This window comes from Sorex fumeus, unplaced genomic scaffold, assembly GCF_029834395.1.
Source record: "Sorex fumeus unplaced genomic scaffold, SorFum_2.1 ptg000178l, whole genome shotgun sequence".
Lineage (NCBI taxonomy): Eukaryota > Metazoa > Chordata > Mammalia > Eulipotyphla > Soricidae > Sorex > Sorex fumeus.
Window position 1 is genome coordinate 1,243,620 of NW_026606235.1, and position 27,578 is coordinate 1,271,197.

At 42.6% G+C, this 27,578-nt stretch overlaps 2 protein-coding genes across 3 annotated transcripts in view; one reads left to right on the forward strand and one right to left on the reverse strand.

Annotated features, from left to right (window-relative positions):
* SOX12 (SRY-box transcription factor 12) overlaps positions 1-27,578 on the forward strand; it is a 280,268-nt gene that overhangs the window by 110,227 nt on the left and 142,463 nt on the right. The gene's annotated exons all lie outside the window — the stretch shown is intronic.
* Positions 10,683-27,578, reverse strand: part of CSNK2A1 (casein kinase 2 alpha 1) — a 50,255-nt gene continuing 33,359 nt past the window's right edge. For both annotated transcript variants that reach the window (XM_056107872.1, XM_056107873.1), the window contains 8 exons: positions 26,059-26,118; positions 24,033-24,116; positions 22,246-22,356; positions 19,697-19,798; positions 18,184-18,284; positions 17,252-17,400; positions 15,585-15,671; positions 10,683-13,571 (listed from right to left, as the gene is read on the reverse strand). In XM_056107872.1, the coding sequence (XP_055963847.1) occupies positions 13,456-13,571; positions 15,585-15,671; positions 17,252-17,400; positions 18,184-18,284; positions 19,697-19,798; positions 22,246-22,356; positions 24,033-24,116; positions 26,059-26,118 (810 nt within the window). In that variant the 3' untranslated portion in view covers positions 10,683-13,455. The remainder of the gene's footprint in view (positions 13,572-15,584; positions 15,672-17,251; positions 17,401-18,183; positions 18,285-19,696; positions 19,799-22,245; positions 22,357-24,032; positions 24,117-26,058; positions 26,119-27,578) is intronic.

Sequence of the window (27,578 nt, forward strand, 5' to 3'; positions counted from 1 at the left end):
TATGAGGTACCCAGGATTGAACTTGGGTCAGCTGTGTGCAAGTACCCTATCTGCTTGTACCCTATCTGCTCTTGGGACCCTATGTTGCTCTTTTTAATAGAGCTTTTATCATTTTATTCCAGTAGGGGCCACACCTAGTGGTGCTGGGGTCAGACCGGGGACCCACTGCTTGCGCTCTCGCTGGTTCTAGTCAGCAACTTTGCGTTCCTCATTGGACAGTCCCGAGAGTTGTGTGGTAGCCCAGTCTGGTTCTTAAAATTGCTCTCTTTTTTGTGTTGGTTATGCTTTGAAAGTTTGGGTGTTATCCAGTGTAAGATAGTCACTTAATCACTTAACTTCCCGTTAGTCGTCGATTTGCTCGAGCGGGTGCCAGTAACATCTCCATTTGTCCCTGTCGCGTGCTAGTGTTGCCCAATGGCATCTGTTCGCTCCGGAACATGAAGGACCTCAAACCGATCGTTCATGATCTTGACGAAGAAGTCTGACCATCTGGTAGGTGGGCGGCCACGTGGTCTTTTGACATCCCGTGGAATCCAGTCAGTAACAGCTCTAGTCCAGCGGTCGTCTTTAAATCTCATTACGTGACCAGCCCATCTGATTTTTGACACCTTGGCAAATGAGACAGTGTCCCTGATTCTTGATCGTCGACGGATGTCAGAACTCCGGATTCTTTCTCTCATTTGAGTGAAACGTGATATTCCAAGCATAGCTCTTTCTATTCTTCTTTGGGAGACCTGAATAGCGTTCTCATCTTGTTTGCGTAGGGCCCAGGTCTCTGAGGCATATGTTAATGCAGGAAGAACAGTGGAATCAAAGAGATTTGCCTGGAGCTGGAGGTTCTTCATCCTCTTAGCTATTTCTTCGACGTTCTTGAAGGTGTTCCAAGCCGCTCTCTTCCTCCTGCGCAGCTCAGGTCCCAGGTCATTTGTCATGTTGACCTCTCGACCTAGGTACGCATAGCTGTTGCATTCGGAGATGGTCGTTCCATTGACAGCGAATGGGGCGTCAGGAACGAGGCTGTTTCTCATAAACATTGTCTTCGTAAGATTCAGCTGTAGTCCTACCTTTCCACACACGGTCAAAGTCGGCCAGCATTTGTGCCGCTTGACTGATGTTTGGTGTTATTAAAACAATGTCATCAGCAAAGCGGAGGTGGTATAGTTGCCGACCATCTATCTTCACTCCCATTCCTTCCCATTCCAGTCGTTGCATGACATTCTCGAGGGTGGCACTGAAGAGTTTCGGTGAAATGGTATCACCCTGCCGCACCCCTCTCTTGACATCAACGATCACTTCTTTGTAGAATGGTGAGATCCTGGTAGTGAATCCGCAATATAGCTCCCGGAGGATCCTGATGTATTGGGCTTGAATGCCCTGATTGGCTAGGGCTTCAATGACCGCTTCCGTCTCAACAAAATCAAAGGCCTTCTTTAAATCAATGAACGTTAAACAGAGCGGCATCTTGAACTCCTGAGAAACCTCAATGAGCTTGGTTATCGTGTGGATATGGTCGATGGTGCTGAATCCTTTGCGGAACCCTGCTTGCTCGCATGGTTGTCCTTCATCTAGTGTTCTGCTAATCCTATTTAGGATGACTCGAGTGAACAACTTGTAGATGACAGACAACAGGCAGATCGGGCGATAGTTGCCAATGTCATGGATGTCTCCCTTCTTGAACAGTAGTACGGTCCTGCTGGTTTTCCATTGGGACGGAACCTTGCATTCAGACAGGTAGCGAGTGAAGAGCTGAGCCAGTGTATTGATGAGTACTGATGGCAGGTTCTTCAGGTGTTCAGGTCTGACCTTGTCTGGGCCGGGTGCTGTTTGTTTCTTTACTGACGAAATGGCGTGTCGGATTTCGGAAGGGAGAACGTTGGGAACGACATATCCATCCTGTGGAATTTGGTATGTCGGCAAGTGGACATGGCTATCAAAGAGATTTGAGTAGAAGTCATGGATAATCTTCTCCAATGCCATTCTGGAGGATGTGATGGATCCACATCCTGGTATTCGATATGCCAAAACCAGTAACTACAACTGGTCTCATTCACCTGATCCTGAAGGCTTCACCGACATGGCAGCACTGAGAAGGATGAGAAAGGAGAGGCCGACAAAATCTCAAGGCCGACCTAGGCTGCCACAATGAAGGAAGACAAAAATGATCGTCTGTACTTTCAATGCACGTACGCTAGCATCAGATGCATCCATCGAGGACCTGATGGTACAAGCGTGAATGATCAAGTACGACATCATTGGTCTGACTGAGACAAGAAGGCACGAATCTCACCATGCCGTTTTCGACACTGGAGAAGAATTGTTCCTCGGAACATGCGATAAAAGAGGTGTTGGAGGCGTTGGTGTCCTTGTCAACACAAACTTGGCCAAGAGCATTGATTCATTCGAATCCCTAACAACCCGAATCGGATGTTTACATTTGAATAGATGTGGCTCACTGCCTGCAGTTTCTATCTTCGTTGTCTGCGCACCAACATCTCATTATGATGAAAGAGAAATCGAGAAGTTCTACATGGAGCTAGAGAAGTTCTATAAAGAAGACCACATCTTCTTCAAGATCATTGTGGGTGCTTTTAATGCCAAGATAGGACCGAGAAGATCAGCTGAAGAACTTCACATCGGGACCCATGGCCTAGAATGGAACGAACAGGGTGAGAGACTGTCTGAGTTCATCATGTCGACCAAGACCATTCATGGTAACTCACAGTTCCAGAAGGCAGAATCTAAACGATGGACATGGGAGTCTCCCGGTGGATGATTCCACAACGAAATAGACCACATCATATTCAATCGATGGTTTTGCCTGACTGATGTCGCTGTTGTCCCAAAATTTCGAACGGGATCGGACCACCGTCTCCTTCGTGCAAAATTCTACTTCACAGAGTGGGGAGAAAGGGCTGCAAAGTTCAAAAAGAGAACTCCCAGAACGACCACCAACTGGGAACTCTTTGGTACTATTGAGGCAACATGGGAAGATGCCATTGTTGACAACATTGACGAGGAATACGATCGACTGGTTCAGCACCTCCATGAATGTGCGAGGAACGCCAAGAGAGAGATAGCCACAAAAAATCGCCTATCTTCGAAAACTCTTGAGCTAATTCACCAGCGTGGTTTGGCGCATGCCTCAGGCAACTGCAAGCTAACGTCCGAGCTCGCAAAGCAGTGCAGAGATGCGATCAAGGAAGACCTCAAAGAGAGAAGAGCAGAAGTATTGGTAGATGCGGCAGAAGCCGGGAAAAGTATTTGTAACGCCCGCCTGTCCTTTGCCAACTACAAGACCAAGATGACTGCCCTCCGACGTAAGATAGTAGAGGTTGGATTTTAAAAGGGTTTTTGTGGGTGGAAAAGGGCACCCCTTTTCTGAGCCCCTTGCTAGGAGGGTCAGGGTTAAGCTGACGGTTGAGTGAGCCTGAGCCCAGGCTTGAGTTTTACTGTTGCTATTGATGTTAGTAGGTAAAGGAAGGTGATCTTGTTTAAATCTCTCAGGAACCAATTTCCTGGGTCGTGTGTGTGTGTGTGTGTGTGTGTGTGTGTGTGTGTGTGTGTGTGTGTGCATGTGTGTGTGTGGTGTAGGTGGGTAGCACACTCCTTAATGTTCCAACTGTAGCTGTACTTCTGGGCCTAGTTTGTATTCCAGTTCCTGCCAAGGGGTGAGTCTTTCTCTGCCTGCTCTACCTCACCCCTACTTTATTTCCCAGTTGCAAGGGATTTTTGTTTTTGAGCCATACCCATGGTTATTCAGGGCTTACTCCTGGTTCTGTGCTCAGGGATCACTCCTAGCAGTGCTTGGGGTACCAAACGAGGTGCCAGGGATTGAACTTGGTGTGGCAGAGTACTAGGCAAGCACTTTACCCTCTGTACTATCACTCCAGCCCCCCGCAAGTGAATTTTATCAGTATCACAAAGATGTGGTATGAGTTGCCTTTGCAGATCTGACTTTTGTCTGCTGTGGGTGTTGGGGAAAGTTTTGTGCAGAATATAGTGGGTGTTTCCTCTTGTCTACAGCAGCTGTGTTTCCCTTTATCTAGATTTATCCCTTAAATTTAAAGGCCCTCCCGTTGATCATCGATTTGCTCGAGCAGGCCCAGTAACGTCTCCATTGGAGACTTTGTTGTTACTATGTCTGGCATATCGAATACTCTCGGGAGCTTGCCGGGCTCTCCGAGAGCGGCGGAGGAATCGAACTCGGGTCGGCCATGTTGGCTGTGTGCAAGGCAAACGCCCTACCGCTGTGCTATCGCTCCAGCCCTAAAAGGCATTAAAACTTTGACCATTTTTCTGTGGGCTCCAGGCAGGAGAAAAACCCCTAAGAGGGTGAAGACACAGTTTATCTGCCTTCTCTTACCTCACACGGTGTCCACTAGTTTAAGCCAGGTAACAGGTGAACAAGTGCTCGCGCCTTAGCTCTATGGTTTTTGCCCACCGCCCTTTTTATTTGGGGCCAGTTAACCGTCTTTGGAGCTTGGCTCTCCCAAAGACCTCGCATGCATCTTTAAACTGTCAAGATTCTCAACTCACGTAGAAATAGGAAAGGGGACTTTTCCTATTTCTCTTCCCACCCTAGCTCCACCCACTTTGAAGTAGCTCCCGTACTAGTAAGGTATAGGATGAATTAGTAATCAGGAGATGTAGCAAATGGGTCCAAACCAACTGGCCTATGCAAGGCAGCACCTTAATCCCTTTACTAGATCTCTGGCCCTTTTGACTTTTTTGACTTTTATTTTTTTATTTTTTATTTATTTTTTTGCTTTTTGGGTCACACCTGGTGATGCACAGGGGTTACTCCTGGTTCTGCACTCAGGAATTACCCTTGGCGGTGCTCAGGGGACCATATGGGATGCTGGGAATCGAACCCGGGTCGGCCGCGTTCAAGGCAAATGCCCTACCCGCTGTGCTATTGCTCCAACCTCGACTTTTTCGACTTTGAAACATCTGAACTCTAACAAATATATAAAGCACTCCAAACATAGAGTTTAGCACATCATATATTTTATTTTTAAAAATTTATTGAATCGCCTTGAATCATGGTTACAATTATTTATGATTGAATTTCAGGGGTACAGTGTTTGAGCATCCATCCCTTCACCAATGTCCTACTTCCCACCCACACTCCTGGGGGTTGAATCCTGCTCAGCCACGTGCAAAGCAAGTGCCCTACCCGCTGTGCTATCACTCTGGCCCCCTTTTCCCTTTCAGGTACTGTGGCTCAAGTACTGTTACCGATAGGGTATCCTGCATATCACTTTACCTCCTTTCAGCACCCAGTTCTGATCTAGAGTGACCGCAATCCTCTATCATTGTTGTAATGGTCCCTTGCCATGTCCTCCCCCCGCAGTGGCAAGCTTCCTACTGTCAGTTCTGGTCTTTATTTCTATTGTCTCTAGGCATTAGTTGTTCCCCTGCTGTTTCTTTATATCCTGAAAATCAGTGAGATAATTGTGTCGGGCTATCTCCAACACATTTTGCTCTTCATGATAGTCTTCAGATCCATCCATTTCTCAGCAAGTTTCATGACTTCATCTTTTCTAAAAACTGTGTAGTATCCCATTGTGTCTATGTGCCATAGCTTTTTTTACCCAGTCTGTTTTTGGGCACTTGGGTTGTTTCCAGATTCAGGCTATTGTGAATAGTGCCGCAATGAACGTAAGAGTGCAGATGTCTCTTCTGCATTGTTTTTGGGCCCTTAGGGAGTGGAATTGCAAGGAGCGGAATTGCTGGGTTGTGTGGAAGCTCAATTCCCAGTTTTTTTCTTTTTTAGGAATGTCCATATTGCCTCCCGGAAAGGCTGAATTTAGCAAATTATTAGAGCAAATATTCACTTAGCCTCTATCAAGACATACAGAACAATGGTAGCCTCTGGACTCCCTATGTGTAGGATGTTTTATATAGATTTATGTACGTCAGTAAATAATACAGAAGCAGAGTGAAATACAGCAGGTAGGGAGCTTGCCTTGCACACGGCTGACCTGGAATTGAACCCTGACACCCCTTATGGTTCCCCAAGCCTGCTCCAGTGGTCCTTGAGTGCAGAACTAGGAGTAAGCCCTGAGCACTGCCAGGCATGACCCATAAAACAAACCAATTACCCACAATTTCTACCCTAGTGATAAACAGTTAACAGTTGGTATAATCTTTTGCACACATCTTGGTGTCTTCCTGCCTACTTGAATATGGATGACTAATACTGGTTTCAATTATCCACTTCCCTGTAATAAATGGAATGACAATACATATGACACAGATACTTGGAATGTTCTTGTCATGAAGTCTTGTGTGCTCCAGCAATAGATGAGAACATGCCCTGCGGGTTGAATGGAGACACAGGATTCATGGGGAGCAGCTTGAAGTTCAACCAACATAGGAATTTTTATATCCACTTACCTTCAGGATGCTACCTGGGAATTCCCATTTCTATGAAAGCACCCATTTCCTTGAAAGGAAACTTAATCACTATCCTCACCTGTAAGAGATAGGCATCTTCTACTAGGTAGCTCTATCAGGTTGACTGACAAGTTGATTTTTACTCCCTGGGAATACCCACCCCTTACCCCCATTAATTGAAATTATTTCATATGCATGTTTCTCACTTTTATTTGACAATATACTTTCCATGGACTTACTCTCATGTCTTCAAACTATGTTTAGCACAGGGCCAGGTTCATAGACACGATCAAATATTAAAGGGCATCTTGGATCAACAATCAAATTCTGGAAAGACCATCCAAGATGAGTGCATTAGGAATTCTGGGACGAGACAGGACTAGCTGCATGTCTGAGCGACAGAGTGAGGTGTACACTAGGTGTGTACATCTTCCAGCATTTCACATTTGCCTAACTTATAAATTGCCATGTGTCAAAATCATGGTTCTGTAATTGCAAAAGCATGTCATGTTATTTGAGTATAATTACTTTTGAAGTAATTGTGACCACAAAGCAATAAAAAAAAAGTTTGACAAGTGCACACCTATTGCCTAATGTGCAGAGTTGTAGGTGTTTAGGTTTCATCATCAGAGTTTCTGTAACTATTCACAAGTTCTTAAGGTTCTTCTTTTTAGGTTTACTAAAGCAGTTGTTGCTAGTTAAGCCTTTCTGTGATGTTAGTCAAGACGAGTTGGATTCTACATTCTCATCCAATCTCTGGTGCCCCGACTGAGATGTTAGTATTGTAGAGTTTGGAGATATTCGTCCAGAAAAGTCAGGATATTTAACTGGGCAATTCAGCCAGAGGCATGATAGGACTTCTGGGATTGAGTGTGGCTGCCAGGGAGACCAGGTATCCGAGAAATTTTTGTGGCTACTTTTTTGAGATTTAATTATGAGTCTTTGGAAGAGGGCCAGTAGATGAAGTTACATGGCTGCTGCAGGGGGATCTGGATGTGGCTGCTGGGGCTTCCAGAAGCATGGGAGGTGGGGGGAGGTAGGGGAAGGTCACCTACTCCGAGAAGGCCTGGAATTTTCAGCCAAAAACAACCTGGTGTACCTGAACTTTCTGGTATGTTAGCATCTTTGGAGCTCACTTTTACTCATGGTGGTGGAGTCCATGCAGAGGCATAGTTGGCAGCTGTTGAGTGGGTGCCGCTGCCGGAGCTTCGATCTGACCTTTCCCAAAACCTGTGTTTACTAAATTGTTGAGAATCAGTGCTTAGCCTTCAGCCATTTAATGCTTCATTAACACTGTAGCACTGTCCTCCCATTATTCATCCATTTGCTCGAGCGGGCACCAGTAACATCTCCATTGTGAGACTTTGTTAGTGTTTTTGGCATATGGAATACGCCACAGGGAGCTTGCCAGGCTCTCCGAGAGGGATGGAGGAATCGAACCCAGGTCCGCCACATGCAAGGCCAATGCCCTACCTGTGGTGCTATCGCTCCAGCCCAATGCTTCATTAAGGGCTTATAAATAAACGTTTCTTTGGTAACTTATGCTAACCTTTGTTCATAAATACAGCAGCAAAGCAAAGCAAGATTCTCCTACTTTCAGACACTTCCTATAACAGTTCATAGTACTTGGGGGAGAGGTGAAAGTGGAACTAAGGATGAAATTATCATTGACTGTGTATATACTACGAGCCAGGTTGGCTGGTTGTTTTTGGGCCACACTCAGTGATGCTCAGTGGACCATACGGGATGCTGGGATCAACCTGTTTCAGCACGTGAAAGGTATGTGCCTTAGCAGCTGTTCTATCACTCCGGCTCCTGAGCCAGGTATGGAGACAAGCATTTCTTGTATGACTCCAACCCCCTCAGCCCTGAGGATTACTGGTCCACTCTTTAAAAATGGATTCTATGATGATGTATAGATTTCTAAGACACGGAAGTCTCCATGAAGGTAAGGCTGGGAAACAACACATAATCAACAAAGTTCAGGTCTTATGTGGAAAAGGGCAAAGGAATCATCATGTATTGGAGGAGAGCAAGAAGTAACTTTGGATAGGGTGAGACCATCAGCAAGTAACTTTAGACGTGGTGAGAGTATCAGCTGAGTTTTTGTTTTTGGGCTACTACCAGCAATGCTCAGGAGTTACTCCTGGCTCTGTACTCAGAAAACCACTCCTGGCAGAGCTTGGAGGACCAGATAGGATGCCAGAGATAAAACCTGGGTCGGCTGTGTGCAAGTCAAGTGCCCTACCCACTGTACTATCACTCAGGCCCTGAGATGTTAACTTTCAGATATTTTTTTAGGGGAAAAAGGACTAATTTACTTATGTATTTTAGTTAACTGAACTTTTTCCTCAAACAGGAAAAGGTCCTGAGAAGGCAAACCTCTGTAGGACACAGATCGCCAATAATTCGACAATATCTAAAATTAAGATAAGGGTAGAGGAAATTACCAGCAGGGAAGTGGGCAAGGGCTTACAATTACTCACACTCTATTCTGATCATCAGAGACTGCTAGGGGTTAGCTGTAGGAAGTGGTGAAAACAGTCTGAAAGGTGGTAAGTGATCAATTCTATTTATAACCATACTTGACAACAGGTAACACAGGAAACGAAAACCAGAATCTGTTAACCAATCTTCAATTTTCTCCATAATTTTAGGACTAGAAGCAATTAAGTCATTTCCTGAAGATCTTGTTTTACAAGGTATGTGTCTAAGGGCCCTGCTCTAACAATTTAGTTTTCCTATTTGTCGTTATATTATAAAGTGGGAATAAATCACATCACACACACACACACACACACACACACACACACACACACACACACACACAGGGTCCTTTTATCTAAACCACTTTCATCTACCAATATACCTGTATTATTCCGAATAGGGGGCTAGAGTGATCATACAGTGGGTAAAGGTTGTTTGTTTGCCTTGCACGCGCCTGATCTGATCCCCAGTATTCCATATGGCACCTCCAAGCCCACCAGGAGTGATCACTGAGTGCAGAGCCTGGAGTAAGCCCTGAGCACTGCTGGATGTGGCCCCCAAACAAAATACTTGATGTCTTAAGAGTATACATGAGTGGGGTGGGAGAGATAGCACAGTAAAGTGCTTGCCCTGCATGCAGCTGACTTGAATTTGATCCCCAGGAGTGATTCCCGAGTGCAGTCAGGGGTAACCAGAGCACCTCCAGATGTGGCACACCCCCTTCCCCCCAAGAATGCATGAAGAGTCAACTTTTGAAGGAAATGAGATACTTGGATAATGGCATTTCCTCGGATTTCAACTTTCAATTAAAAGTTGTGGTTAAGGTAGAGAGTATAGGGAGTAGGGTGCTTGCTTTGCACATAGCAGATTGGGGTTCCATCCCTGGCATCCCATATGGTCCCCTGAACCACGCAAACTGTGATCCCTAACCTAGAGTCAGGAATAGACCCTGAGCACTACTGGTGTTCAAAACAAAAAACAATAAAAAAGGTTATTAATTGTTAACTGATAAAAGTTGTTAATTGAAAGGAAAAAATGCAATTCAAATTTGTACTAATGTAAATTTACTCATTTACTCATGCCAATAAGAAAATGGTTTCATTTATTTTGATTGTTTCTAATTAAGCCACCAAGTATGCTTCTATAGGCTTACCAGTACATCTTCCTTCCAGCCCAAGACTGGGTGACCCTCCCCACAGGGCTAACTACTATTCACAGGAAACTAGTTTTTTTCTGCTAAGGAATAAAGTTGTATTCACAGACCTTTTTACTTCAGCACCTAAGAGTCTATAAGATCAGTGTCAGGACAGAAAAAGAACATAGAAGGCAGTTTGCCTGGTGTGATGGAATAGAGCATTCCTAAGGAAAGAAGGGCTGATGCCAGAGATCATATTGCGAATAACTTGTAAAGCTAGGATCAAGAACTAAAATGCATCCCTGAGAGGCCGGGTTAAGTTTATTAAGGGCATAACAGGGGCCAAACTCCTGACATTTGTTCCTAACCAATCCCATGAAACAGTGATACCATTTTACGGATGGTGAAACAGATTCTGAAGAAACTCAAGAAGCCAAATATGTGACAGTGGCAGAAATGACACCAATCCTGTTTACTGATATCACACTTTCTTTACTGTAGCTCAATGTTAAAAAACTCGCTGGTTTCCATTTTCCTTGGCCAGTTTTAATCCATCCCCCTTCACATTTCTATCAGCCAAACATTAAATCCAAAGCACATTTTAACTTTTAAGTCATCCATCACACACGGTGTCGGAGAAGCATACTGCTCACGCTGCGGGGACATTTCATTTGTTTAAATGTTTTTATTAAAAAAAAAAAATTAAAGACCTTCATGGCACAACTTCTTCCCAGCACAGTTGTTTTAGTTATACCAATTACAATACAATTACAACCAATAAATCAAGGGGTGGGGTGAAGGGAATGTCTGACTTCAAACTTGGAAAAAAAAAAAGTTAGGTGCCCTACTTCAAACAAGGTTAAAAAATACTTTAAAAAACTTTCTGAGTAATTGCCAATGGAACTGTCTTCTAGTGACAATCTGATTCCAGCCATCTAGAAGTGCTGAGAAATAGTGTCCCAATATAAGGTATACAGATGAGGTAATTTACAACACAGAAGTTGTTACTCTGTAAACCCTTGCCCCCCTCCCCCTCCATTGGTTGTTTTCTTTTGCTTTTTCATGCTTCTGCAGTGACTCCTTAAGTAGCATTTTGAAAAAACTTCCATTTTACTTGAAAAGGCTCTTGGGTGGCATTTCAGAGTCCTCTGCATTCATTCACCTTCAGTTTCTTGCAAGGTCTGAAGCGTTTCCCCACATCAGTCCCAGCTACACCTAAATTCTCTGAGCTACAACGGTAGGATCTGAAGTCTCGATCTAAACCCTTCTCCCCACCTTAGAAGAAGTAATTCATTAGTTGTAAGTGTCCTGTTCAAATCACAATCCAGTGCAAATGTAATCACAAATTGCATCTCTGGCACATCTGGTGCTTTTAGCTTTTGCACAAATTCAGCACAACCCTCACAGCATTCAAGGGCAAAAAAGGTCAAGAACAATAAATACCCTCTGTCAGTGGCCACAAGGAAAAAAAAAATCACCCTGCCACATAGTCCAAATGTTTTCCTTTAAGTTTTCCCTACAGGAGGCTGTAGCTTCCTCTTAAAAATTTGCCATTATTTTCACCAAAGCCACCACCTTGATAAGAGTTATTACTAAAGCCAAGATGGGTTACACAGTTAAGGTTCATTAAGTTCAACTCCTCAAACAAGTATTTTTGTGACGCCAGGTGAGAAGGGCTTGTGAATCTATTAAGTCAAAATGGGGAACTAAGACATCAGACTTCAAAATACATTGGAAGAATTTTTCCTAGTCCCCATAAGCAGCTACTGCAATGAAGTAAAAGGAGAAAATACAGAGCTGATGGTTTTGCTATTGTGCTTAAAAAACTAGGCTTCCTCAGTGAAGCACCTGATAAACTTAGGTGGTTGGATTACAGTGGAAAATCCACTTTACATACACATAAACACACAAAACTGGCGACTTTTCCCACCCCCTCCCCCAATCCCTGCACTGCTGAGAGACAAAACGAGTTTTATGGCAAAGGATCCTTAATCCCCAGAGACGCTTTGGCTTGTGGTGCTTTTTAAGGCCTCTCTGCCCTGCCCAGTACCATGGGTTGAACGAGGGGTGTATAAAAATAGGGGCCTTAGGAAGCCTCCACGGTACTGGGCTGTAGGCCCCTCAGATGTGAACATGAGAAACCCACCCAGCGAGACCTTTACAGAGGGAACTTAAATCTAACCTTGATAAATAAAACCAAACGTTTATTTACACCAAAGAATTCCAACACTGGGTCTTTCACATATGAAGAACAAAGTATTATATACACACACAGCAAGGGATGGCAGGGCTGTAACAAGAGAGTTTTATCATTTCCCCACAATTACAGGTCTACCATTTCAGGTTCACTGGAGACAGCGGCTCTGCTTCTCCTCTCAGATACACTTATCACAGCGAGGGGCAGGCCTTCTCACTGGATGCCAAGTGAGGGAAGGGAAAGGCAGGAAGAAAAGTACGCAGAAAGCTTAAAAGAAATCACTGTGGCCACATCTCCCAATAGCTCTCTTCAAAAAGTTGCTAGCATGAAACCTTTACACGCTATTATCTGCTTCTTTCATAAAAGGCAATAAGTTATACCCAGTAACTAACTGAATTCAAAATGGCCAAGTCGAAACAGAAAAAATTTTGCCTTCCCCCCCTCCTCTCTGCTCCAGAGCATGTTAAGAGATCTATGGGGCAAAAAAGACCATGGCAAGAAGCGTGGGAGAAAAAAAAAATTAAGAATTTAAATGGAAACTCAAATCATTAGTGAGTAGGAGGACTGGGGGATAGGTCAATAAGACATGATTCATACCTAACAAGTTTTCAGGATCTGTCTGCACTTTGGGTAGACTTTTAGCATCTCAATGTAACACAGATTTCCACCAGGTTTGCCAGGATAACCCCACCGAAGCACTTCTGGAGTAAAGTGATAGTGATTAGCAGTACACTGCTCTGACAGGCTGGGTCCTCCCCTTCTTTTTGTTCCTTCCCACCTTCCTTGAGAAGCTCCAGTTTTGCAATCTCTGGAGAAGAACATGAGAGACAAACCCTCAGACCGTGGAATGGTGGGGGAGCAACGGGCATGGGAAGAAGTCTCTACCCGAAAGCAGCGGCTGGGATTGGGACTGGTTTACCTTTGTTTTTAGTGATAAGGAACTGAATTTGGACGGGGAGAGAAAAATCTGTCCGTGAAATATTCCACCTGCAAGTTAATTCTTCAGGGAATCCCCTGAGTTATGAAAAGTTCGAGTTAAAAAAAAGGGGGGCAGGGAGAGATAATTAGCCTATTATAATTTTTTTTAAATGACTGAACTACTATAAATCCACAAGCAACGGTTCAGACACGGTGCTTCTGAAGAATTTCACCCCTCTCTGCCAGGCGCAAGCTGCATCAAGGAGAGAGTGGACTCCCTCCCACCTCTGCTCAGGCATCAGGAGAAATGAAGGGGCCATTACTGCTGAGCGCCAGCAGCAGCTGGAACAGGCATCCCAAGGGGGTTGGCAGCAGCAATCACTGGTGAGCCTGCCAGAGGTCCAAGGGGTGAAGGGGTTGGCACTGAAGAAATCCCTGAAAGAAACAACTCACCGTGAGCCAGACATATCCACTATGAAAATCTTACTCATTAGTTTTTCATGATACAAATCTCAAAAGTGATGCAACTGTGGTCTCTCTTTCAAAATATTTATTGTACACAATACTGCACTGCGTTTGACCCTGTGTAACTGAAACCATGAAAAGGACAATCATATGTAAGGCTAGGACTACACTAAAAGCCATTATCAGTGGGAAAGAGTACTTCCCATCTATAAATAAAAATAGTTGTTTGAGAATTTACCTTCCTTTGCTTTCTTCATTATCTGTTATGTTTGCTCTCAAGCAGCCTTTTCTTTGTTTTTGGACTGCACCTCACTGTGCTCAGGCTTACTCCTGGCTCTACTCTCAGGGATCACTCCTGGCACTGTCTAGGGAACCATATGTGGTGCTGCTCACTGTATTATCTTTCTGGCTCCAGCCTGTTCTTTAAATTTCTTTCTTCTTTGTTTATTGTTTTGGCCACATCCTGCAGTGCTTAGGCCTTACTCCTGGCTATGCTCAGGCCATACTCCTGGTGGACTTAGGGGACCATACCGGATACCGGAGAACAAACCCAGGCAAGTGCCTCACACCTGCTGTACCATCTCTACGGCCCCAATGTTCTTTATTTTTCAACAATTACACGTATTTTTTGAACAGGTAATAATATGGTCACATGGTTCATAATACAAAAGGTTCCAAAGAAGATTCACTGAAAAATCTTGTCACATTGCTTGGCCAACTGACAGCACCATTTGGGGGGAAAATACCCTTTGGCAAATATTTTATGCATACACATAAGCACAGTTTTTATAAGAATATGCACATAAGAATCAAAGATAAGATTTGGTTATGTGTTCTTTGTGATCTTGGACATGGTTCTGTATATTGCCTTTTAAAATTTCACATTATCTTGGAATTGAAGCTAGAGAAGAACATGAAACAATATTCTCTGGCTTTAAATTATCCTCCTAAGTGGATTCCCTATAGTTCACCTAACAGTAATTAGTCCTTAAAATTCTTTGGATAAATAAATAGCCTCACTACCACAAGTATACCCTGATGGCTGTTGCCAACATGTCGAGTTCATACAAGATGGGCCTATGCGTGTTTTAGAATAATTGTATCCTGTACAAACCCTACTCGACTGCCCCCAATTTCTTTTTCCTTCTTTTTGGAGGGTGGGAGGTTTGGACTACGTCTAGCTGTGCTCAGAGGATCACGTTGTGCCATGGATTAAACCCAGGTGCCTGCACACTACTGACACAGGTTGGATCCCAGCACCATGAAGGGTCCCATGAGCATCACTGGGAGTAAAGTCTTGAGGGCTGCTTGGCATGTTCCCCAAAAACAATAAAATGCAAATATTAAAAAGTGTGTATGTGTGTGCCAAATGAATAAAGACCAGGCAACCAATGTTACTTTAAACTGATAAAGAATCTTTCTTTTGGAATGTTAGTCTAGAAGAGACCATTATTAAAATTTAGGTATTATCAGTAAGTAAATTAACCTCCAGTGAAATGATGGTTTTCCTGTTTACCAAACTAATTTAATAAACTACTGTACATATCTGGTAGTAGAGTCTGTCCATATGATCGTTCAGTGGTAGCCACTGCTGGTACAGGGCACCAACATGTTAAGACAATAGGTGGTCCAAAGGAGGAAAATGGATCACATAGAGGGAGCTAAATTAGTAAGAACTGATTGCTACATGCAGTTGTTTTTTTTTTAAACGAATATACTGACCTGACTTATCAGTAAGTAAATTAACCTCCGGTGATATGATGGTTTTCCTGTTTACCAAACTAATTTAATAAACTACTGTACATATCTGGTAGTAGAGTCTGTCCATATGATCGTTCAGTGGTAGCCACTGCTGGTACAGGGCACCAACATGTTAAGACAATAGGAGGTCCAAAGGAAGAAATTGGATCACATAGAGGGAGCTAAATCAGTAAGAACTGATTGCTACATGCAGTTTTTTTTTTTTAAAACGAATATACTGACCTGACATCATATTGGCGCTGCTGACTGGCGTACTGCCTCCTGCCATGCTAGATGAACCCATTCGAGCCTGGTCCTTCACGACAGTGTCTAGAAAAGAAATAAAAGATATAAGTTTTTTGAAGAAAGAGTAGAAGGATGGAGGACATACCCAGGCTGTTCAGTGCTTACTCCTGGCTCTGTGCTCAGGAATCATTTCTGGCAGTGCTCGGGGGACCATATTGGATGCCAGGGATCAAACCCAGGTTGGCCATGTGCAAGGCTTACCCGCTGTTCTCTCTCTGGCCCCCAAAAGGTTAAGCTTTAATATTAAGCTTTTATGTGCTTGAAGGATTAAACTAGTGATCTGGCAATCATCCTCATAAACTGCATTTTATTTATATTGTGTGTGTATGTGTGTGTGTGTGTGTGCGCGCACGCGCCAAACTGGTTGTGCTCAGGGTTTACACCTGGCAGACTTGGGGGGAAAACATGGGGTGCTGGAGTTAAAAGCCAGGTCAGCTACGTGCAAAGTAAACGCCCTACATGCTGTACTATCTCTTTGGCCCCTATATTCTGCATTATTTCCAGAGTGCTAAGGTAGTAAATACCTTTATTATGAATATAACAAGTAATATAAATTAGAATTATCTTGCCTTTTAAACATTTTAAACTTCTAAATTCCTAAAGTAGAGAGTAGAGATAATTAAGCATAGTATAGTTAAAATGAATCCCATTAAGGTCTAAGTAGACAAAACATATATAATTGAATCTGGTCAAACAGTAACAGATGATCAGTGAACTGTTTTACTGCTGTTCACAGCTCAGCCATCAAGAATAGCACCACAAGTTTGTGCAGATCAGGGCTATGACCAGACGCCAGTCTCAATCTCAAGCAATCTGTCAGTTTGCTACAGGTGGAGGAGAGCAGGCAAGAGTATAACTGATTTACAACAAAGCTACCCCTTCACTCAAGACTGACTTAATGTTGATGCTAACATCACAGTGTGAAAAGGGTGTGTCCAAGTGGCATTTTCACTTGCTTTCTCCAGGAGAGCATAACTCTCAAAAACTTAGATCAAGATGTTCACACATCTTCAAAACCCAATAGCTCTTCCAATATTTGTCAAAGACAGGAGAGAAATAGAACTGCTTGTTCTAATACAACCAAATCAAACTGGCCATTGACAAGTGTCACCCACACCACAAGAAAAGCAGCTTCTTTAGGAGTTAAAATGTGTCAGGACTCTTGAGACATGAATTTTTCCAACATTCTATAGGACAGGTGCCAGAACTATCTCCATGTGATAAAAATGAGAAACTTCACGGGTGAAGTGAGCTATAATGCTGGATTCAAATCTTTTCTGTAGGGCTGGAGCGATAGCACAGCGCGCAGGGTGTTTGCCTTGCATGTGGCTGAGCTGGGTTCGATTCCTCCACCCCTCCCGGAGAGCCCGGCAAGCTATTGAGTATCCCGCCACACAGCAGAGCCTGATAAGCTCCCCGTGGCGCATCTGATATGCCAAAAATAGGGAGACGTTACTGGTGCCTGCTCTAGCAAATAGATGCACAATGGGAGGACAGTGCTACAGGGCTCTGGGCCTAGAGTCTTTCTCTCTGCATATATTCATCTTTGCCTTGTACACTCTTACTGGGTAGGCCTCAGCAGGCTCTTGAACAGCTGAACTCACAGAAATAGGGGTGCTCCATGGCCTCTCTTGCAGTGAGCCGTGACTGATGGTCGTATCGCAGCAGCTTATCCAGGAAATCCAAGGCCTCTGGGCTGACAAGATGCTGGTTTTCACTGTGGACAAAGCGCTCCCATCGCTTACGGGAGTGCCTGCGGAGTTAAGAAGGAGGGATCAGGCTGAGGGCTAGAGAAGCCGAATATTTCAATGCTAAATTTCAATGGTTAGGAGCCTAGGCAATAAATAGCAAAGGACCAAAACCTCAGAAGTCACGTACCATCCTGCCGCTGGGAAGGCCAAAAAAAAGCTACCTGAAAAGACTGAAATAGCAGAAAAGGAGTGTAGAGGATAAAATCTGGGAAATGCCATTCAGGATATTTTATAGAGTTGAATTCTCCTATGTAGCAAGAAAAGGAGATTCATCGCACTTCTGCCACTTGTCCAGCAAATTTGCATCAGACAAGTCCACCTCTTCCTGATAAGCAGTGAATGAATATTCTGTCTCGTCACTCTTTTCAGAATCTGGCCGTCTGCATTTAAGTCTTGAAGCATCTACTGTCAACTTCTTTCTTTCCCTTCTTTTTTTAGGGCGGGGGCACACCAGGAGGTGCTCAGGGCTCATTCCTGTGGGCCGGAGACACCCTATGGGGTGCTGAAAATCTAACACAGGTTGGATGTGTGCAAGGCAAGCACTTTACTCCCTATACTATCTCTCCAGCCCGAATTTATTTTGACAAAACTATAAGCCTTCTAACTAGAATCACCACTCAATCCAATGTTTATATTAGGCCTGCCCATGGTCCATCCCATGGCACAAGGACTACTGATATAATTCAGCAGTGTTTGGATATAGAAGATATGTATTTTGAGCAAAATATCAGCTTACAACCAAAGTGCTTAAGGCACAGATGCACAGATTTTGCTTTGTGACTTACCTGCCCAAAATATCATTGAAACGTGGATCTAATTCAATGTTGTATTTGTCAATATAGTCATATAAATCTTCTGTCCCCAGAACTTTGGCTATCCTCACCAACTAGGATTGAAAGACAAAAACCCACACCACAAGCACATTACATGATTAAATCACAATTAAACATGACAGAGTAACAGAATGGGATAATCATGATTCCCAATGCAATTTACTTCAAATGTGTGTGCACAGTGGGGTTATTTCTAATAAAACTTCTTCTGTTACCACTTGATCTGAAGATATCCAAAAAGGGAAATCTTGCCTTTTTTTGTTTTGGGGCCACACCTGGTTCAACACTGGGGGGTGACCTACCTGATGCACTATCTCTCCAGTCCCAGGAAATCTTACTTTTCAACATGATTCCTTCCCTTTAAATTTATCACCTTAATGAAGGTTTTTTTTTTTTTTAAAAAAACTCTCAACATAGGTAAAGCCATCACTTCTAGTAAGCTCCCTGTGTATATAAGACTATTCTTGCAGTTGCCTGTAGTTTCTTATTTGTGTGTTTATTTCCCTTACTAGATAATCGCTGAGCAATCTGAGGAATAACTACTCTTTATTTCTCAATCCTTAGTGGTAACTGATTTTTCCCCCCTTGTCTGTTTTTGGGCCACACCTGGCAGTGCTCAGGGCTTATTCCTGACTCTACACTCAGGGATCACTCTTGGCAGGTATTTGTGGGGGAGAAACAAACTACATGTGGTGCCGGGGAACTGAACCTGGGTCAAACACAAGCCAGGCAATTGCCTTACTTGCTATACTATCTCTCCATTCCCCAAACTGCTATCTTTACTAAAGAATTCAGGTGCCTTCAACTGCTATCAGTTCTGCTCAAGCAAGGCAACAGTAACATAAGGTTTTGGAAACAATTTAGGTTCTCTTGAAAAAAATGTTCTCTGATCTTCGAAAGGAAGGAAAACTCATACAAAAAACAACATCTGTATTCAACTTAATTTGTACAAAGGGACAAAAGAATCACAAAAATAGCACAAAAAAGTAACATGTTTGAGAAATCAATCCCAGCTCTAAAAGTTCACATTAAGAAAGTCTAAGGTAAAGACCTATATTTTAAATGTATATTTTGCAATAAGCAAGCAACAAGTGTTTATAAGAAGGTACCTCCCAAAATCCCTATCTGAGGACTACTGTCAGGTTGACAGAACAAGCTCTGAATTTAGTACACTCAAGAGATTCTGTAGGTCTCCAAAGCGGGCTCGGAATCTCTAGGGCTTTTATTAGTTTGTTCACTTTTCGGGCCATACCCAGGTGATGCTCAGTTATTTCTGGCTCTGCACTCAGAAATTACTCCTGGCAGTGCTTAGGGGACCAAATGGGATACCAGGGATTGAATCCGGGTTCAAGGCAAGAGCTGTCTGCTGTACTCTCTGTTGCCTCATGGGAAATTCTAGTTTTAACAAGATTTTCTGACGTTTCTAATGAGACAGATCTGGTCTAACGTGAACAACATATATCACCTGATCATAATTATCATGTCCATGGAAAAATGGCTCCTTCCGAAAGATCATACTGGCCAGCATACAACCCAAGCTCCACATATCCAAACTATAATCGTACATCTGCATTAAAAAAAAAGTCAGTTAGTTACTATATACAAAAACAACTGGTCATTTCAACTACAAAACTGATCATCCAAATATTAGTATCTTTTGTTTAGAGCAAGGCATTCCTAATGCTTGGGTGGGTCACCAGGGCTATACCCAATAATACTTTTGAGGGACAAGGGCATAGAAGTGACAGGGACCAAATCCAGAACATGCGTTCTACTACAGCCACACTTTCAGTCACTGAAACTACTATCTTCATATCACTAACTTCTTTTTCTTACAGCATCAGGAATTGAACCTAGGACCTCATACTATATGCAAGAGCTTAGAGCTTTACAACCCCAGTCCTTTCATATTTTCCAGTCTGTTTAATGCATTCTCTCTCCTCCATTTTAAAAGTCAATTTGTACTCTGGGACAGAGGTAGCACAGTGAGCAGGGGGGCTTTCCTTGCATGTGGCCAACCTGGGTTTGGTATCCTGGCATCCTGTATCTTCTAACTGAAGATATTCCTTCCCCTTAAATTTATCACCCCTTATTTATTACCCCTTATTGATGGTATCCTGTATTTCTCATGAGAACTGCCAGGAGTTCTATCAACTATCCCATGTACAGAGTCAGGAGTAAGCCCTAAGCACCACTGGGTGTGACCCCAAAATAAAATTTGTATACTCTTTTTAGCTATACTTGTGTTATTTATTTTTTTGATCTGGAGCCATACCTAGTGGAGCTAAGGATCTACTTTTGGCTTTGTACTGTTGAGGGGCCACTCTAGATGTACTTGGGGAACCATGAGGTGCTAGAAATTGAACCTGGGCCTCATGCCTGCAAAGCATGTACTTCAGTCTGTTAAGCTGTCTCTTCGGTCTTTAATTACTTTTGTTTGGGAGCCATATCTGGCAGTGTTCAGGAATTACTTCTGGTGGTACTTGGGGGACGATATATAGTGCCATGGATAGAATTGGGGTTGGCTGTGTGCCAAGGCAAGCATCTTATTTTTTTACTATCCCTTCAGCCCCGAGGATGTTCTTAAGTAAGCTGAACAAGAGTAATTCAAGATGCTGGAGATAGTACAACGTATAAGGCACTAAATTGTATCTACCTAATTTTATTGAGGGGGATCTCAGGGGGGAAAGGACACAATTCTAGGCTCTGGGGCATACTAGAATGCTGCTTGGATCCCGTGGTCCTAGAGACTAACAGGGTCACCTAGGTTATACACTATGATGCTTGAGGGGATGTGATCCCAGATTCAACCGGGCTGGTCAACTGCATTTAACCCCTTTACAAACTCCAGCCCTTAACAAATACTTGAATGTCTGAACATTTTCTGATTTCAGGGTTATCCTCAAAATTCAGAATATGAATATCCAGGACAAAGAACACAAACTTTTAGAGTAATTGATGATAAATACCTGGGAGAACCAGGCATGAAAGTATCCCCCCCAAAATTCACTGTGAAAAGGGGCTTTATCATTTGAGGGTGGGGAAGAGCTTTGCACCTAGAAAACAGTTTAGAAAAATCACGAGAACACTGTTTTCTTTAATAGGGATAACCTCTGGTCACACAGGCATAACGGTTTAGACCTGGGATACAAATTCAGTGCTGTTCTGGAATTATGTGGCACCGGGATCAAATTCAGAACCACTTGAAGTATCCCTCTGGTTAAGAAGAATATTTTTTAAATTTACTTTTTATTCTTTTGGAAGGTAGAGGGGGCTATTTGGGCCACACACATCACGGATCACACATGCAGTGTTGAGAACTGAACCAGAATCGAGTGCCTAATTTCTGTATTTCTGAATTTACTTTTTTTGGGGGTAGAGTGGTGGTGGTGGACGTTATGGGCCACACCCTACAGTTCTCAGGGGACCATATGGGGTACCAGGGATTGAATCACATCAGCCTTGTTCAAGGTAAGCACCCTATCTGTTGTACTCTCTTCCTGAATTTACTTTCTTTCCCCCCTGAATTTACTTTTAAGGATGGTCAAATGTAGCTCGCAATCTCAACTAGGAAGGAAAATTTCAATTAGAAAAGTTATTTTTGTTTCAGTTTCCCCTTAGTTATGATAAAATAGGTAGTATATTTTTACAATAAGCTACAGTCGATAAATCAAATGGCTAATATTTTACATTCACTGAAATAAACATCTTTGAATAAACTCAGGATGAGAATTTCTTTTGGTGGTGTTGGGAATCACATCTAGGGATTTACACATATGCAAGGCAAGTACTCTACTGCTGAGTAACATCCTCCAAGTCTGGAATAAGAAATAAAATTAGGGGGGCCACATCCAGCTTTGTGCTCAGGGGTCACTCCTGATGAACTTGGAGGACCATAAGAGTTACCGAGGTTTGAAGTCAGATAGATAGTTCACAGTCAAGAAAAGCACCCTACTCACTGTACTATTTGCTCCACCCCTGGGTTCAGAATTTTATTGCCTCTTTTATACTCACCTGATAGTCTACAAGAAGTTCAGGACCTTTGAAGTATCGGGAAGCAACGCGAACATTGTATTCTTGGCCAGGATGGTAAAATTCAGCCAAACCCCAATCTATTAGCCGTAACTAAGGGAGATGGGGAAGAAAAAGAACAAGTTATAAACAATTTTATCTTTTAAACCATCCCTCACACTGCCCCTGAAGTTTTCTTACAAATCCACGTCACTCTATTTAAATTCTTCAGTGAGGATAGGATAAAAATCAAACTCAACATACAGGGCTCTCAATCATTGGATTGCTATGCACCTGTGAGACAAAGTTCTTGCAAAATACACAATTTCATTTTGGGCTTCTAAAAATTGTTGAAGCTGGAATGGGAGCAACAGTATAGTGGGTAGAGTGCCTGTCATGCATGTGGCGAACCTGGGTTCAATCCCCAGCATACGGTTCCCAGAGCCCGTGAGTGATCCCCGAGCACAGAGCCAGGAGTCAGCCCTAAGCATTGTTGCGTTGTGGCCTAAGAACAAAAACAAAATCTGCTATTCTGAGAATAAAGTCTCCACAATCCAACCATATACTCCTATGGGCAATCATTACATTTTCTGACACCTACCAAGTGGAAGTGTTTTTCAAAAATTTAGTGAACTTAACCATTGTCTTTAGCTCTCTAGAACCTCAGCTATATTATTTTACTGTATATTTTCTGCCTTTCTTTTTTTTTGATGTGAATTATAAGCTCATTTAGGATCGGGACTATTTTATACTGTGCCCAGTATAGGGGATAGACAGGAAAAGAATATGTTGGGGAAATTAAAAGCCACACGAAACAAAATATATCCTGAAAGTAGAAAACAGCAAGAAACTTGTATGCACTGTGCAAAGCATGACCACGATTTAAAGTATGAATAGTAATACCTGTGTAGTGCCTAACTATTTCAGCATTCTTAACAAGCAGTATCTTGCTTTAACAACAAAGGGAAAGATTAAAAAAAGTATCCCCCCCAACCCCCAAAAGCAAGAGAATGCAGCAAAATAGAATGCATACACTTGTATGTGTGAGGTCTGAGCTATGGTCTCCGGCACATGCAAGCAGACAGGCATAAACATGAAAGCTTTTAACATTTTTTTTTAAAATCCTTTATACCAGAACTCCAGAGCTCTTTCTGAATTTTTGTTTTTTGTACATTTTTTGTGTTTTGAAGCACACTGAGCAGTGTTCAGGGCATATTCCTGGTGCTGCACTCAAGACATCACTCCCAGTGTCTGCTGCAGGGGATCATACAAGATGCTGGTGATTGAACCAGTCAGTCACATGAAAGGCAAGCACCTTGCTTGCTGTACTCTCTGGCCCACTATTCTTGAATTTTAGCTTTTCTAATACATGTGAAGTGAAAAATTTAAAATATAAGGAAGAATATGCTTATCTGCTCAAACCCAGCAAAAGATTCACAGCTTCAGAGAAAAGCCCTGGCAATGATTTTTAAGGTTTTCTATGATCTGGTTCTCTTTACCTCTGTGACTTCATTTTCTTCTTCCTTCCCTTTGATCCCAGCTGTATCCTTGCTGTTGCCCCAACATGCTAGGAATATTCTGAAGGGTTTCTGCATCTATGAAACCTGCATCTATGAAACTACCTGCTATACTATTTCTTCAACACCCCCAATAGGGTGATTTGTTAACTAATTCATTCAAGTATTTATCAATTGCCTAATATGTACCAAGGATCATAAAACAAAATTCCTAGGAAGTGTTGGAGAAGTGTTAAATTCATGTTGAAACAGGACATGCTATATTGCTTTTACCTTTCTGTGTTCATGATCAATCATTACATTATGGGGCTTCACATCTCTGTGCATAATTCCCATGCTGTGACAGTAATCCAAGGCCTATGGAAAGATGAGGTAAGAAATAAGAGAGTGAGCTCGCGCAAACAATTTTTTACAATAAAGCTCTATTCATTTTTCTCCCTGGCATTCTTTTTAGCCTAAATCGCACAACTCTCCTTGGTGGTCTTTTAAATTTTGTTTTTGGGTCACACCCTGCGATGTTCAGGGGTTACTCCTGGCAGTGCTCAGGGGACCATATGGGATGATGAGAATTACAACCTGGGTCAAACATGTGAAGACAAACATCCTGGCCGCTGTAATAAATATCGCTTTGGCCCCACCAACTACTCTTTAGCAGTTGTTTAAGATCCCAATCAATAAATGCAGTTCCCTCAACTTCAAGTTCTAATCTTTCTTACAGTGTGTTTCTTTTTGAGAAAGAACCAATGCACATCAATTGCATCACTTCTGCTATTTCCCTCTTAATCAAAACTTAAAATTTCACTAATAGGTCCCACGGAGGGAGAGGGGGGAGGAAGATAAATCTGCCTATGCCAAAGACCTCTCAATCACATATTATTATGGAGGGTGTGGAAGGGTGCCTCTCCAGTGGTACTTGAGGACCAAAGGGCTGTTCTTAGAAATACCTGGCCCGGCAGTGTGCAGGCCTGATATTTCAGGGATAAGGCATGGTGATCCATTGTGATGGGGTTAAATGATATCGGGCCCACTACAGGGCAAAACTAGCAGTGCTGGGGACATGCAGCGCAGGGCTCAAACGTAGGGCCTCATGCTCCAGCTATATCCCCTGAATTACTCCTATCATTTTTAGCAGCAAGACTCTACTGAAAGGATGTCCATTATAAGTAAGGATTGCTGACTGTCTTTTGTGACTAGTATATGCATGCATATTGTCCAGTAAAAGCATGACTAAGACCCTATCGCTCACAAAGCTAACACATTTTATGTTTGCTTCCAAGCTTGCCAACTCATGACTTCTGGTCACTGTCACCTGTCACTGTCCTCCCATTGTTCATCGATTTGCTCGAGTGGGCCCAGTAACGTCTCCATTGGAGACTTTGTTGTTACTGTGTTTGGCATATCGAATACGTCACGGGGAGCTTGCCAGGCTCTCCGAGAGGGGCGGAGGAATCGAACTCGGGTCGGCCATGTTGTCTGCATGCAAGGCAAACGCCCTACCGCTGTGCTATCGCTCCAGCCCGTGACTTCTGGTATATAATTCAATTTGAAAACTATGTCCATTCTCTGAGTGGCATAACCTTTGGGCTTGTTAATTCTACACTCTTAAGTCAACTGATTTCATCGGCCATGTCCCCACCCTTACCGAAGGGCAACCAGGTTTTTAGGGCTTGTACGATTAGAAAGCATAGTATTGTTTTTGTTAAGACATGCTAACCACAAGACAACACGAGCCAAAGGACAGAGCAAGTATTTCTGTTGGCAGTCTCTTTAGGGTTTTTTCAAGGTTCAAAGGCAGGCTTTCCAATGCTCATTTAATAAGAAATCTTAGCCAACACTAAGCAATTTTCTCATCTATAAAGCTGACCTTGTGACTAGAAGCAAAGTATTTTGTGATCCCACTTTAGAAATCAAAGTCTGATCTAAGTCAGCAGTGCTTAAGCAGACACTTACGTAAATTATCAGGGCAATGACCTTTTGAGCGCAAAGTTAATTTGACTGCTTTACTTATGGAATTTTAAATGAAAATGGTATACCAGAATCCAGCACATTAGAAGCTAATTTTTACAAGTTTTGATAACATCTGTACAAATAAAATGGAGATTATAAAGCATTCCATATTTTATTCCTATTAGATGCTACCTCATAACCCTTACATTAGCACAAGGATTTTGATGCCACTGACTTAATTAAGAACTTATTATTATAAAGAGGTCCCTTCTTTCAACACACTGTACGTTAATTCACTTGCTTTTTTATATCACTATTCAACAAAGATCAAATTATATCTATATTCTCTTACCTTCAGAATCTCATACATATAAAACCGAATATCATAGTCTGTTAATGTCTGGTACAATTGCTGTTAAAGATAAATACAATATTTAAGCCATAAAATAATATTGATAGAAATGCAATTTTTCATCCTCACTACGTCGTAATGCAAACTAAGACTTGGCTCATTTTCCCTTGTTTCAAGATCTATCTGTTCACTGGATTCTACTTTTCTAACATAACATACACTGTACTGATTCACCAATTGATTGCTTCCCCGCCCCCCCTCACGTTTCTTGGGGCTTTCTTCTGGCTCTGCACTCAGGAGCAACTCCTGGTGGGCTCAGGGGACGATGTGAGTTGCTGGGGATTGAACCGGGTCAGCCATGTTCAAGGAAAGCTATTCCATTTCTCCAGCAACCCCTTTTGCTCTTTACCTCCAGACCCCACCCCACCCTTTTTTGCATTGATGAGGTGATTAGGTGAGCTCTTTATTTTTTTTTTGGTATACCCAACAGTGCTTAGAGATCGAACCTGGGTCAGCTGCATGCAAGATGCAAGGCAAGTACTCCTGTATTATCACTCTGGCTCCGATCTCCAGATTGTCTAGTAAAAGGCATTTTAGCAATTTTCAGTAGGGAGCTAACTCGATCTTTGGCTTACAAAATTACAGGTGTTGCTGATCACCAGGAGATAGGCAGAGGGCTTGCTACCAAATCTATATTTTTTTGGTTCATAATGCCTTTGATTAAATTCAACTTGTCCTTCAAAAGTTGTGACAGCTATATTTAGACAATTCTCTCATGTCAAAGCTTACGAGGGAAGAATTTTGTCCTTGACTCAAAACAAATGAACTAACAAATACTCAACAGGACAGATAATTTTTTAATTATCTTAATTACAAAATAGCACCTCACTATTAAATTATATAAAGCTTCCAAGCTTGTTCTTCTGATGCTGTCCTCTTATGGCTAGACATTCTTAAGTTTAGACCTTACATACTTCTAGCAATGGTTGCATTTCTTTCTCATTTCATGTGAGGCTTCCTGGAGCCCTATACCACTTTTTCTCTGCACTTGTAGCTGTTTCCTGCAATCTGAGGCTGACTCCCAAGTGGATGGCTGGTAGCCCATGAAGCTAACTACTGCTTCTAAGCAGCCCTCTGACAACACTCTCCTATAGACACTTTTTTTGGTATTATAAAGGTCCTTCTGATTAGCCTACTAACAAGTGGAAGTCAAAATCACAATCTAGTCACTGTAATGTTCAACAAGTGCTTCTATTATGATTCTGAGTCTTCAGAGGAGGCCCACTATCTCCCAACCCAGTTCTTTCTTGGTATAGAATCAATATTAACTATTCCTGTCCCGATTAGAGAGAAAACTCTGGAAACCATTATGTATCCTTTCCAGTTTTCAAAGAGCTGCTGACTTAAAAATGCCCTTACTATTAAACCATTATCGATGTCCTCTGAAAGTTACCGGCAGCTTGTTTTGGGGTCATACCCGGAGGTGCTCACTCCTGGCTCTGTGCTGGTGGGCTCAAGAA